The sequence below is a fragment of the Rattus norvegicus genome, chromosome 1 (genome assembly GCF_021556685.1).
Source record: "Rattus norvegicus strain SHRSP/BbbUtx chromosome 1, alternate assembly SHRSP_T2T, whole genome shotgun sequence".
Classification (NCBI taxonomy): domain Eukaryota; kingdom Metazoa; phylum Chordata; class Mammalia; order Rodentia; family Muridae; genus Rattus; species Rattus norvegicus.
Genome location: NC_141534.1, coordinates 42,621,855 through 42,633,912, shown reverse-complemented (window position 1 = coordinate 42,633,912; position 12,058 = coordinate 42,621,855). Strand labels below are relative to the sequence as shown.

Below are 12,058 nucleotides of genomic sequence, written 5' to 3'. Positions count from 1 at the left end.
CACAAGCTCGGTTAGGTAAAGTGACTAAGACCCGACTGTCATTGTGGAGAGGTAGTGTACCTTGTTCCAAGAGACCAGCCAGCCTTCCACAGTCTCAGCTGCCTTGACATTTTTCTCAACATGATTGTTTTCTCGTCATTTATAAAGCTCCAAATGCACTTGCAATCTCCTCCACAAATGTGCCACGTGACAACCCCACCGCTTCACAAGGACAGTGACATCTGTTGAGTGGTCTGATTCGCTGGACATTGCTAGGGTGGTTTTCTAGAAATACTTTTATTTCCAGTTCAAAGACAAAAACTGGCTTGGCAGCACAGTGCTGGACAGTGCAATCCGAGGCCTGGCCTCCCATCCCCAACACAGGTGAGGGAAGGGAGAGCTAAAAAGCTGAAAGAGGAAACCCCACAGAAGGAAACATTAGTTTTTAGTTCACACTCCTGCAATCCCCTAGCCTCCATAAAATAAACTTTCTAAAGTAAAAGCAGCAGAAATGGTGTAAACGCTATCGGAACCGAGAGTAACTTTGCTCCTTCCAGATGTGGTGCAGGTCCCTCTGTTGAACACCGCTTGGCTGGAAGCAGAATTCATCTTGCATGAGGAAAGCAGTCTTTGGCCTGTCTCAGGATTTCTCCAGCATTGCATAACAAGCAGATTTCAAAATTCATTTTCTTCTCCAACTGCAGCAAAAAGGCAAGGAGAGACCTTTTTGTTTGAAGACTCTGAAAAACAGGAGGAGAAAAAGTATCAAAGCCAAGTTGCCTCTTCCTCTGGTGTTAAACTCATATTTGTGTTGTGGTTTTAAAGAAAAATCCAAGAGTGGAGAAAGGGCTGCATTCACAAGTCGAGGCTGGGATTCGTGTGTGAGCTGTTTTCTGTGTGGGAAATGAGAATCAGGGCAGATGCGCATGGGTCCCTGGAGTTTCCTCGCCAGCCAGCCTTGCCTACTAAGTTGTCTAATTCAATAAGAGACTGTGTCAAAAAACTAGTATATCAGCCGAAGAACAAGACCAGAAGTAGTCTTCTACTCCACGTCCACATGCGTGTATAAATGCACATATAAGTGGACCCCCACACAAAGACACAGTGAGACTTGGAGGTAGCGCTCCACAACCACATCAGTGTCATCTCACAAGGCAGCCTCTTCACTTTCCCAGACATTCCACAGTTTCTATGAGTTGCAGATTTTGGATCTATATATTATGCAGGATCCAGGGACTGACTATTACAGGTTTTAGAGTAACAATCTGGTTGCTTTGGATTTCTCCTCCTGTTCAATACGGAGAGCATAGAGAGCAAGTTATAAGACTACATGTGGGATACATGGGAATTAATAGAAGCAGGACTTGGATGATCTGTTGCCTTTTCTCAATGTTATAACTTTCAGCAGAACTTAAATCCTCTAACTTTTTAAAGTGTATTCATTTATCTTTTTTTTTTTTTGATAGGGTTTCACTTAACTCGGGCTCTCCCTGAAGCTGCTACAGTCTACGCTGTCATCCCAATTCCCCTGCCTCCACCTCTGAAGCTGTGTCATTTCAGACATGTTCCACATGCCCAGTTCTCTGCGATCTTTTAGAAAGAGAAAGTGACCAGACTATATCTGAAAAACAATAACCAAGCAAAACAACCAAGTCCCAGAAGAAAACATGCTCCCACTCCAGGAAAAATGTAAACGCCAGTATGTAGCCTTTCATCTGAGTTTACATGCAGAGGGGTTTATTTGTGGGCCAAGAGAGTTCACTCTGCTGAAACTGGGTAGATTTGCCTCCCACAGATAACTGCACAGTCTGGAGACAGGGAGATGCCCAGGCAGCTTAAAGACAGAAGACAGTGATGGAGAGGAGGACAGAACTTCAAATACCCCCCAACACCAGAGTCCAAGTCAGGCAAGTAAACAGAAAACAGAAACACAGCAAGTATAACAACCACGAACAGAAAGAAAACATGTCACATTAAGAGGGCTGTCTGGTGCAGGCCCTGGCTCTTCACCCAGGGACACAGCAGCCTCACTGTAGTGACCAGAGAATCCTGAGGAGGGAAGGCATGGCTGGGCAAAGGGGCCTGCTTCTGGGCTGGGCATACCTTCAGCACTGTAAGAATTGTTTGCTGAGGTGTAGACTGGAAGATTGGCTGGCTAAGCCACTGCCCTTGTGCCCTGTGGTTTGGGTATAGAAGAGTCTATGTTTCCACGTTTCTTTTGTGAAACCTGGGAGCAATGTTAACCCAGGTTTGAACTTGCAACCTTCCTGCCTCAGCCTCCTCAAGATGTGGATGACAGGCATGCACTACAGCATCTGCAATGGCCCCACAGAAGTCTAATCATAGATGGAAACACAAGAGGGCTAAGGTGAAAATGTAAAATTTAATGAAAATGTAGAAATGAATTATTATTCATTCATGTAGAATGAATTATTATTAGCCTGATGTGGCAGTGCACGCCTTTAATCCCAGCACGTGGGAGGATCTTTGTGAGTTTGAGGTCAGCCTGGCCTACAAATCCAGTTCTAAGACAGCCAGGGCTATTAGACAGAGAAACCCTGCCTTGAAAAACAAGACAAAACCAACAACAAAAAATCATTATAAGAATAATTCTATAAGGAGAAACACCTTGCAGTTTTCCCACTGGGAACATACTTTAGAAGAGGAATATATGAAATAATCTGCACCTGTGATGTTGAGATGGAGCCTGCGGCCTTGCTTATGCTGGGCAAGTGGTCTACTATCGAGCTACATGCCCAGTCCAATATTTACGAAATATAGCATTTCAGTAAGTGTATTGTGCCCCAAGGTTCCTCTTAAGGGGAGTTAAGAAGGTCACAGTTGGTACCTAACCTAGATATGGAAGACTCAGTCACAATAGTTATCAGATGCCAGAAAGGCTTAAGTAGTGAGGGCTACTATTTCCTTGGACTTCCTGGAAGAGGGAAAAGAATATATGTGTGCTTAACGTAGTGGTGGAGCAAAAAGATAAATTTCCAAAACCCAAATCATAGGGCTGAGGTGTTACTGTGGGCTCCCCTTTGATATGGGAGTTAGGGTTGATCAGGTTTGTCCATGGGAAGGCATGCATGTGGCTACCTGACTCAAGTAATTTCTGATCAGTGAGTATCTTGGAAGTTCTCCTCCCTAAAGGCAAATTAGGGAAGAAATGAGCTTAGATGGTATTTCTTTCTACAGGTGCAACTCTACAAAAGAGACTTCTGGCAACATACCAGCATCTACAATGGGACCATAGTGGCTCCCAATACATAAAACATTGCACAGCGGGTTGGAGGGTTGGCGGCCCTGGTTCTTCAGTAAGTTGTTGGACTTTCTTGTACAGATCATTTGGAGGCTCAGAAATATGATCAAGGTGGAGAATGAGAACCCAGATGGATAGAGGGGAGCACAGCACCCCTCCCCACGAAACACAAACACCTTGTATCAAAACACTGAAGCATGGGATGATTTTCATGAGGCCAAACCTTATTTGAAAGATTTCTATTTAGTGACATCCAAAAGAATGAGTCATGGCTCATGCTAACAATAGCAAAAGGGCTACAGGGAAGTCTTGGGACAAAGCAAGGTGGCTGAGCTCAAGTCCTGGGGACTCCTGGGATCTCACGTTCACATTCAGTCTCAGATGTCTCCTGGAGGGAAAGTGAGGGAGGCAGGAAGGGTGTGAAAGGGGAGGAAGCAAAAGTAGTCATTAGCATCCCTCGTTTCCAAGTGGGGCACAGGTGCAAGTGCCCACTGTAAGGACGGTGACCACACTGTGCCTTGCTGCAGCTGAGGCTTTCAACACCATGTTGCTGTGCCACTAAAATCTGACAAGGCAAGGCGTGTATATTTCTGATGCTGGAACACGGTCCAACACTTTTATTTATGCATCTTCACCGGCCACAGCCCTCTCTGCATATTGATAGAAGAGGTTCTGGACTGCCAGCCACATCAGAGAGTCACGGAAAACAGATGTCTACAGGAGCCAAGGAGGAGTGGGTTTTGTAAAAAGCTTTTGTCTGAGGCCACCAGTTCCCTTTTCAATTGTTCCAGCAGTGTCAAATGATGATGGGTTTTGACCTACTGCCCAGCATGCCTACAATCGTATTTAGTCATTCCACATTCAGTGTCAGATAGATGAGAAGCAATGCCATTTAAGGAGAGGGTGAGGTAAGAGGCTGTCCCCTACACTGAGGTCCCTTTTACCCCGAGTGTTGATAAACTCGAGAGTTTTGGGTTGAATACCCACATACTTATCTTCTGTTATTTTATTAAAACAGCCAACACTTATTCACCAGCTGATACCATCTTTTGGAATGGGCCTAAGCTCATGTAGGGAATGGGGTGTAAGGCTGTGTCACACTGTGTGAGCTGGCTAACCTGGGTTGGATCTTGGCTTCTGTGGCTGGTAGCTGTGTGGTGTGTTGATCTCTCTGGGTCTGTGTTGACACAGCCCTGAAACACAATACCTCACTGGCTGGATCCCTACACTAGTTGACTGGGGTAGCAAAACAGTAACATGCTGGTGATTAAGAGAGGAGTGCTAAGCACTGGGGATGCAGACTGCCCTCAGGCACCATCCCTCTGTGACCATGTGGAGAGGAAGGATCTTCCTGAAGCCTCTGATTTACTGGGACAACACCTGCTGTGCTAAGACCAGCAGTGCGAGGTGCTGAGTGCAGTATGACATGCCAGAAGATCATTCCCAAAGACCCTGATCCATTTTAGTTATGTAATTTAAGATTCGTGTGTGTGTGTGTGTGTGTGTGTGTGTGTGTGTTCATCTGTCCATCTGTCCATCCATCCCATCCACGAGAGGGCAGTAGACCTTTGGAGTTAGATTACAAGTGTTTTTTCATCCCCTCTGATATGGGTGCTGAGAACCAAACTTAGGACCTCTGTTGAGCTATCCCTCCAGCTCCTTACTTATTTCTAAGATAGGGTTTGTGTAGCTCAGGGTGACCTAGACTCACTACATAGCCAAGATGATGACGTTGAAATCCTGACCCTCTTACCTCCACTGTCAAAGTGCTAGGGCTAACTAAAGCTTGTGTGGCTATTCTTGGATTGCTTCATCTCCAGTGAAAAATCTGGAAGGATGCTTGCCAGGGAAGGTATAGGTGACAAGTCACAAGAAATTTACTTAGGTGTACGCACTGGTATAGCATCCCTGACATTATCTCAATCTTAACCACAATAATTAAAGTATAACTGGGCTCATATGGTCCACTTGGAGAACAGATGAAAACTGGTCAAAAGTCTGAAAAAATATTCATTAGAGATGAGAGATTTGCACATACTTGTTCTGGAGACAAATGGCAGATATGCCATATATAGGATTCTTGACACGAAAAGAAATTAATTAGTGAAAAGTTCAACTTGTGGTCTAAAACAATACTGTTATTTTCCCAAGGCCTCGCTGGGAGACGAGAGCCGCAACAAAAGACCAAAAATAGCACTGTTACCAAAGGTTAAGTTCATGGATCCCTTTGTTAAACTACTCATCTGATTTTCTTCTTGGTTTTCTTTTCCCAGCATCCTGGGAAGATGAAGAAGATATACCACATGGCTGAGTGTCACAGTGGCTCCCACTTCTCAGCAACGCATGCACGCACGCACAAACACATGCACAGGCACCTACGTCCTTCTCACAGCATTTCCACACCTCAGTTCTATACGAGGCCATTTAAGTGGCTCCTCACTTATCTTTTGCACCAGAGTCCAGATCATCATTAATTTAATTAAAAAAAAAATCATATAGAAAAAAAACCCCTAAAATCAAATAAGGAACCTCCCTAACTGCAAAACAGCAAGGAGACTTGGGATATGACTCAATTAGTAATGTCCTTGCTTTGCAAGCATGAGGGTCTGAGTTTGATTCCCAGAACCTATAATTTCCAGATATAGTGATATGTGTTTGTAACCCCGGGGCTTCCTGGCCTTCAGGCAAGCTGTAGGTCAGTAGGAGAGCGCACAATAGCAAGACTCTAGATAACTCCTGAGGATCTCAGAGGTTGTCCTCTCATTTCCATAAGCATGAGCTTCCCTCAACCCCATAAAACTGTTAGCTGCAATCAAAGGAAAAGAAATCTTAGTTCGAACTTAGGGTCCCAACACACAAGTGTTGAAGGGTATTTAGGTCAAAGAAACCCACCCAAAGGCCCAGAAGAGGGTTTGATGCCAAGAAAAGGGGCTTCTGGGCTAAGGCATGGAGTTGAACGTTTGGGGTGGAGGGGTGGAGACTGGGATCTGGGAATACAGTGAGGATACATTGATCTAGGGGTATAAAGGGAGCTACAAGCCTTCACAACTTCTGTTTGGGAGCTGCAGGAAGATTAGAAGTATAGTCATTTTCTCAAGACCTGTGTCCATCTGTATGTGTCTTTCCAGAGGCAGCAGGGTCCCAACCAGTCAAGAATTATGAATTATGAATTATGTAATTATGTTCCTCCAAAGGTATGTGGGAGCACTATCCCCGGGCACCTGTGACAGTGACAGACTGCATTCGGAGACAGGGTCTTTGGCAGAATGATCAAGTTAAGATGTCTTTAAAGCCCGTGGTGGTGGTTCATGTTTTTCATCTCAGTACTAGGGAGGCAGAGGCTGGTGGGCCTCTCTGAGTTTGAGACCAGCCTGATCTACAGAGTTCTGGGGCTACACAGAGAAACCTTGTCTCCCCCTCCTCCAAAATCTTACAGAGCCTGAATCTGATTTACCTGGGATCCTTAGAAGAGGACAAAGAGCTAGGTGTGGTGGTGGGTACTTGTAAGTGTCGCACTTGGGAAAGTAGGGCAGGGGGATGGATCATGAGTTCAAGACCAGCCTGAGCTATTGAGACCTCATCTCAAAAACTCAAATCTCTTAGAAAACAACCAGCAGTTATACCACATATACATACAAACTAAAAAGGACAAGGGAAGGGCTCAGGAGACCAGTAACCATAGGCAGACATGTTAGAGAGAAACAGTAGGGACACAAGTACACAGTGGTGACTATGCCATGACACCCCTCAGAGGGTATAGGGTGCCTGCTCAACTGATACCTTGACCCTGAACTTCTAGCCTATAGGACAGCAAGTCACAGCTCTGTTCTACCCAGGCTGTGGTACTTTGTTATTGCAGCCCTGGGAAAGAAACCCAAGATTTTCCTAACACAACTGTAACTTTGTACCCAGATGTGGGGTAATAAGGTAGAAGTCAGTTTTAAAAGAAGGTGGATACCAGCCCTTGTTACAACCAGAGCCACCCCACTCAAGTTTACATTCACGATCCAACTTCTATAGGATTCAATCCAGGTACACAGAGGGCATGTCTGAGCTTGGGAGGGGACCCAAGTCACAGGCAGCTATTAGGAATGAACATGTAGTGACCTAGGAAACAATTTACACATTTATAACAAACCCGAGAAAAATGGCCTAAGCTATCATTTGAGTTGACAACAAGACCCAAACCACAGTAGCTCACCTGGCCCAGTCCTGTGAGAGTTCGATTCCATTAGAACAAGCCTTTAACTTGCTCTGTTTCTGTGTCAAGGTCTATATCGTAAAAGCAGGGTCGGGTGGGCAGACCTGGCATTGTGCTCATCTGGAAGAGAAAACAAAACACTGTGCATGAGCAGAGTTCACGAAGTGATTCATCATGTTACAGTCCACTTGACACAAACCAACCATGCTATTCACTACAGTCACATATAACATTATGTTATGGACACGGGCGTCCCTGTTGGCCTGCCCCTGACTTCACACTCTGCAAAGAAATCAAATATAGACAGAAAGCATGTCACCTCCCCCTGAATGTAGCTCGTTCACCATCCCCTGTGGTCCCACAAGCACAGAGCAGCCACCAATGGTTTTCGAAGCTTGTCTAATTTGCAATATAGAACCCAAGATCAGCCCCTCTGCTGGGGCTGGTCTTGCCTCCTCACTAAGCCCCATGCATGTATTTTTATCAAAGCAAAAGCCTACAGACTGTACTAGAGGCCAGGCCCAGTCCTTAGTTAACAGGCATCTACTTTTCCTTCCAACACGAACTCCTGTGTTGTTATGGTTAGCACTGGGCATAGAGCTGAGGGGGTTACCCATTTTACTCTCTCAACACCTTGAAGAGGTATTTTTCTTATTTCCAGGGTACACAGGGGAGGTAGTGAGATCTAGAGAAGTTAAGTTACATGGTCAAGGTTGCTAAGGTAGCAAGTACCACATGGCCTCTGGACTTTCCTAGACACGTTACTCATTTCCCTATCACTGCCTTGGAATGGTACTGTGTGTTTCACATGGATGACAGCCAGCTTGAGCCACCTTCCAGAGCCTTCTGACATGGATACTTGCCTTCACCTGACCATCTACCATCTATCTATCCATCCATCCATCCATCCATCCACCCACCCGTCCGTCCATCCATCCACCATCCACCCATCATCTATCTATCTATCTATCTATCTATCTATCTATCTATCTATCTATCTATCTATCTATCTATCTTTTTTGCTTTTTTTTTTTTTTCAAATAGAGTTTCATGTGGCTCAGGATGATTTTGAACTCATGATCATCTGTGACTATCCCCCAAGTCCTCAGATCACAGGTCCATGTCCAGCAAAGTGAGAGGCCAAGTTATCAAGGGAAGCACTCGGGGACATGGTTAGCTGAGGGCAGAGTCTGGTTCTTTACTGCTTTGCTGAATCAAGGGTGCCTGGTCCCGTGTTGGAAGGCCCCGGTGTCTGAGGAGAGCACACAGGTTACCATATTAACACACTGCTCCCCAAGATCTGCACTGCCAAGACTCGAGGATTCAGGCTCCCCTGCGGTGCTTGACAGGCACCCATCTTCCAGTCGCATCTGCCCATCCATCAGGCAGAGGAACCGGTTTCTGGCTCTTCAGAGGCCAGATTGACTTCTTCTTTTTTTTTTTTTTTTAGTTCTTTTTTTTTTTTTTCCGGAGCTGGGGACCGAACCCAGGGCCTTGCGCTTCCTAGGCAAGCGCTCTACCACTGAGCTAAATCCCCAACCCCTGCCAGATTGAATTCTGTGTCCTGCAGATACCTTGCCTGTCCCCAGACACTCTTGATAAGATGAAGCAGTGATGGGCTAGCACTGGCCTGCAGAGTGGCTCTGCTTCCTCCCATCCCACAACAATTCTCTGCAGAGAACTAAAGTGGAATGTAGTTCTTACCCCCTGCTCCCTTCTCTCATTCCCTTCTCTGATTATAGACTCTTTCCAGTCAGCCAGGGCTATGGTGGAGCAGCAGCAGTAGCAGGAGTGTGGTGGAAACTCAAAGCCACAGACCTGCCACATGGGCGCTTGGGACCATAGCAAGTCCCCAGCGAGACAGATACATACTATGGCATAGAAACCATGGTTCACATGATGCCCACAGTCCTTTTTGGTGACTCCTTCAGCTCAGAAGAGCTTAATATCTCAGTGCCAATCTCCTTTATCTGCTAGCCAGGTGGGGTGCCCATGGGCATGTCCTGCAGTTCTCACTGACCACTCTCTGCCCTGCAGGTTCTGGAGTATGGAGGCTGAGGCAGGGCAAGGAGAAGGCCCGACACATGGTGGTAGGTACATAGAATTGCATAGGATTGCAGTGAAGGAGGATCACGGCTACAAAGACCCCTGAGCACAGCTGGGGATAAGGCCCCCTTTGTCACACATGGGTGGGCAGTGACACTCTGGATCTCAAACAGTGAACTAAATGTAGACTCTGGCACCTGACTTAGTGCTGGGGCCCTGCTGTATTTTAAAGCTTACCTTCTTAAAAGGCATGCTTCTAGCATGGAATCAAGGTTTCTCTGGTTACTACTGTGTTACTCTATTGAAAGGAAGGTAGACTCATTCTAAGTTCTGTCACAATATTGGGACATAAAACTAGCCAAGATATTAAGCGCCAGGAAGCGAGAGAAATCTTTCTTCCGTTTTCAGCTTATTTAAGCAGGAGAGACATGAATGGAATGGCAAAATTTCCGCATTCCTTTCCAACGATGCAGTAATCGCTTCTGAGAATCGAGGCTACTTATTTGGGATAAGGGACAGCAGACAAGAACCCTCAGGCTGTGTAGAGCAAGAGCTTCCGTGCTGAGGAAGAATGATATGGAGTTATGTTAACTACGACTGTGACTCTGTACCAAATGGTCATCAGGGTGTAGCTCCTAGACTAGATTCCACACAGCACTACAGAAGAAAGAGCACCTGGGAATTGACCTCTGGCCACGGGCCTGGGGTCAGTGGGGCTCTGTGCTAATTGTATGCTGTCTCATTTAAAATAAACAAGGAGCCATTAAATCTCTGGGCTTGTCATGCCACATTAATAGATTCTTGTGCAAAGGTTGAAGAAAAAAAACCTTTTTTTTCATGACCTTGATTTTAACTATGATTAATCTCCCATTTTTTTTCTAACCATAAGGAATCACACTTTCTATCAACGATGTTTAGAAACATACGTTAGGACTGGTGGAATGACTCAGTGGTAAAGGCACTTACCAAATCTGAGGATCTGGGTGACTCATAACTGTCTATAGCTCCAGTTCCAGGGGAGCTAATGCCCTCTTCTGGCCTCTACGGACACCAGGCATGTACATGGTACACAGTCATACATGCAGACAAGATGCATACATAATTGCTCAGGGCACTGAAAACCCCTGAGCAGACGAAATTGGCAAGGCTTCACCAGAGACTGCACTCTGCTCAACTCACAAACATGAGGGAAACCACATGAGCCTGAGTGCTGGGATTACACATGGGCACCCCCACATGTGGGCCCCTATTTCACATGTCTAATTCTGAAATTTGATTGTCATGGAGATTAAATTGGTAATGAGGTGGAGGGTGCTTTCTAAATAAGAGAAGTAGAGAGAGAAGAACAATAATACCATGGGCCCATTCTATATATAATTCCAATGGGCTCACTCCTTGGCAAATATGATCAACTAGGGAAAAAGATAAGATGTTGAGAAACGGAGGACTGGAGAGATGGGTCATGGTTAAGGGCACTGACTGCTCTTCCAGAGGTCCTCAGTTCGATTCCCAGCAACCACATGATGGCTCACAACCATCTGTAATGAGATCTGATGCCCTCTTCTAATGTGTCTGAAGACAGCTGCAGTGTACTCATATAAATAAAAATAAAAAAAAATCTTAAAAAAAAAGAGAGAGGGGTTGGGGATTTAGCTCAGTGGTAGAGCGCTTGCCTAGCAAGTGCAAGGCCCTGGGTTCGGTCCCCAGCTCCGGAAAAAAAAAAAAAAAAAAAAAAGAGAGAGAGAGAGAGAGAGAGAGAGAGAGAGAAACAGAAGGGCATCTTTGCCTGGAGTAAGACCCGGGAAGGAAGTTATAGTTTTAGTCTTGATTCCTTTTCAAATTTAATGGCCATTTTAGAATGGTGTTAGCAGCCAGGAATAGTGGTCCATGCCTTTAATCCCAGCCCTCAGGAAGCAGGTGGATTTCTGTGAGTCTGAGGCCAGCTCCATCTACGTAGCAAGTTCTAGGACAGCCAGGACTATATAGAGAGACCTTGTCATAAAATTACCATCCTCCTTCTCCCCAACAAGAGAACAGTGTTAGCTTACAATAGGGCCAGAAGCTTAACAAAGGTCATCTTTAGAAAAGCGTCCCAGCATAGAGTAGAGACTACCTTATGAATAGAAAACATTTCTAGTTGAAGGAATCAGAGAAAGGACTGAAAGAGCTTGAAGGGGCTTGAGACCCCATATGAACAACAATGCCAACCAACCAGAGCTTCCAGGGACTAAGCCACTACCCAAAGACTATACATGGACTGATCCTGGGTTCCAACCTCATAGGTAGCAATGAATATCCTAGTAAGAGCACCAGTGGAAGGGGAAGCCCTTGGTCCTCCCAAGACTGAACCCCCAGTGAACGTGATTGTTGGGGGGAGGGTGGTAATGGGGGGAGGATGGGGAGGGGAACACCCTTATAAAAGGGGAGGGGGAGGGGTTAGGGGGATGTTGACCTGGAAACCCGGAAAGGTAATAACAATTGAAATGTAAATAAGAAATACCCAAGTTATAAAGATGGAGAAAAAAAAATTTCTAAAGTGGTATGCATAGAGAAACTACCCAGAAACCACT

At 45.5% G+C, this 12,058-nt stretch overlaps 1 protein-coding gene across 1 annotated transcript in view; it reads right to left on the bottom strand.

Annotated features, from left to right (window-relative positions):
- Positions 1–260: 260 nt before the first annotated feature.
- Positions 261–12,058, bottom strand: part of Mthfd1l (methylenetetrahydrofolate dehydrogenase (NADP+ dependent) 1-like) — a 188,855-nt gene continuing 177,057 nt past the window's right edge. Inside the window, 2 exon segments of the mRNA NM_001108462.2 lie at positions 261–719; positions 7,443–7,562. Coding sequence (NP_001101932.2) covers positions 7,473–7,562 — 90 coding nt within the window. The 3' untranslated portion in view covers positions 261–719; positions 7,443–7,472.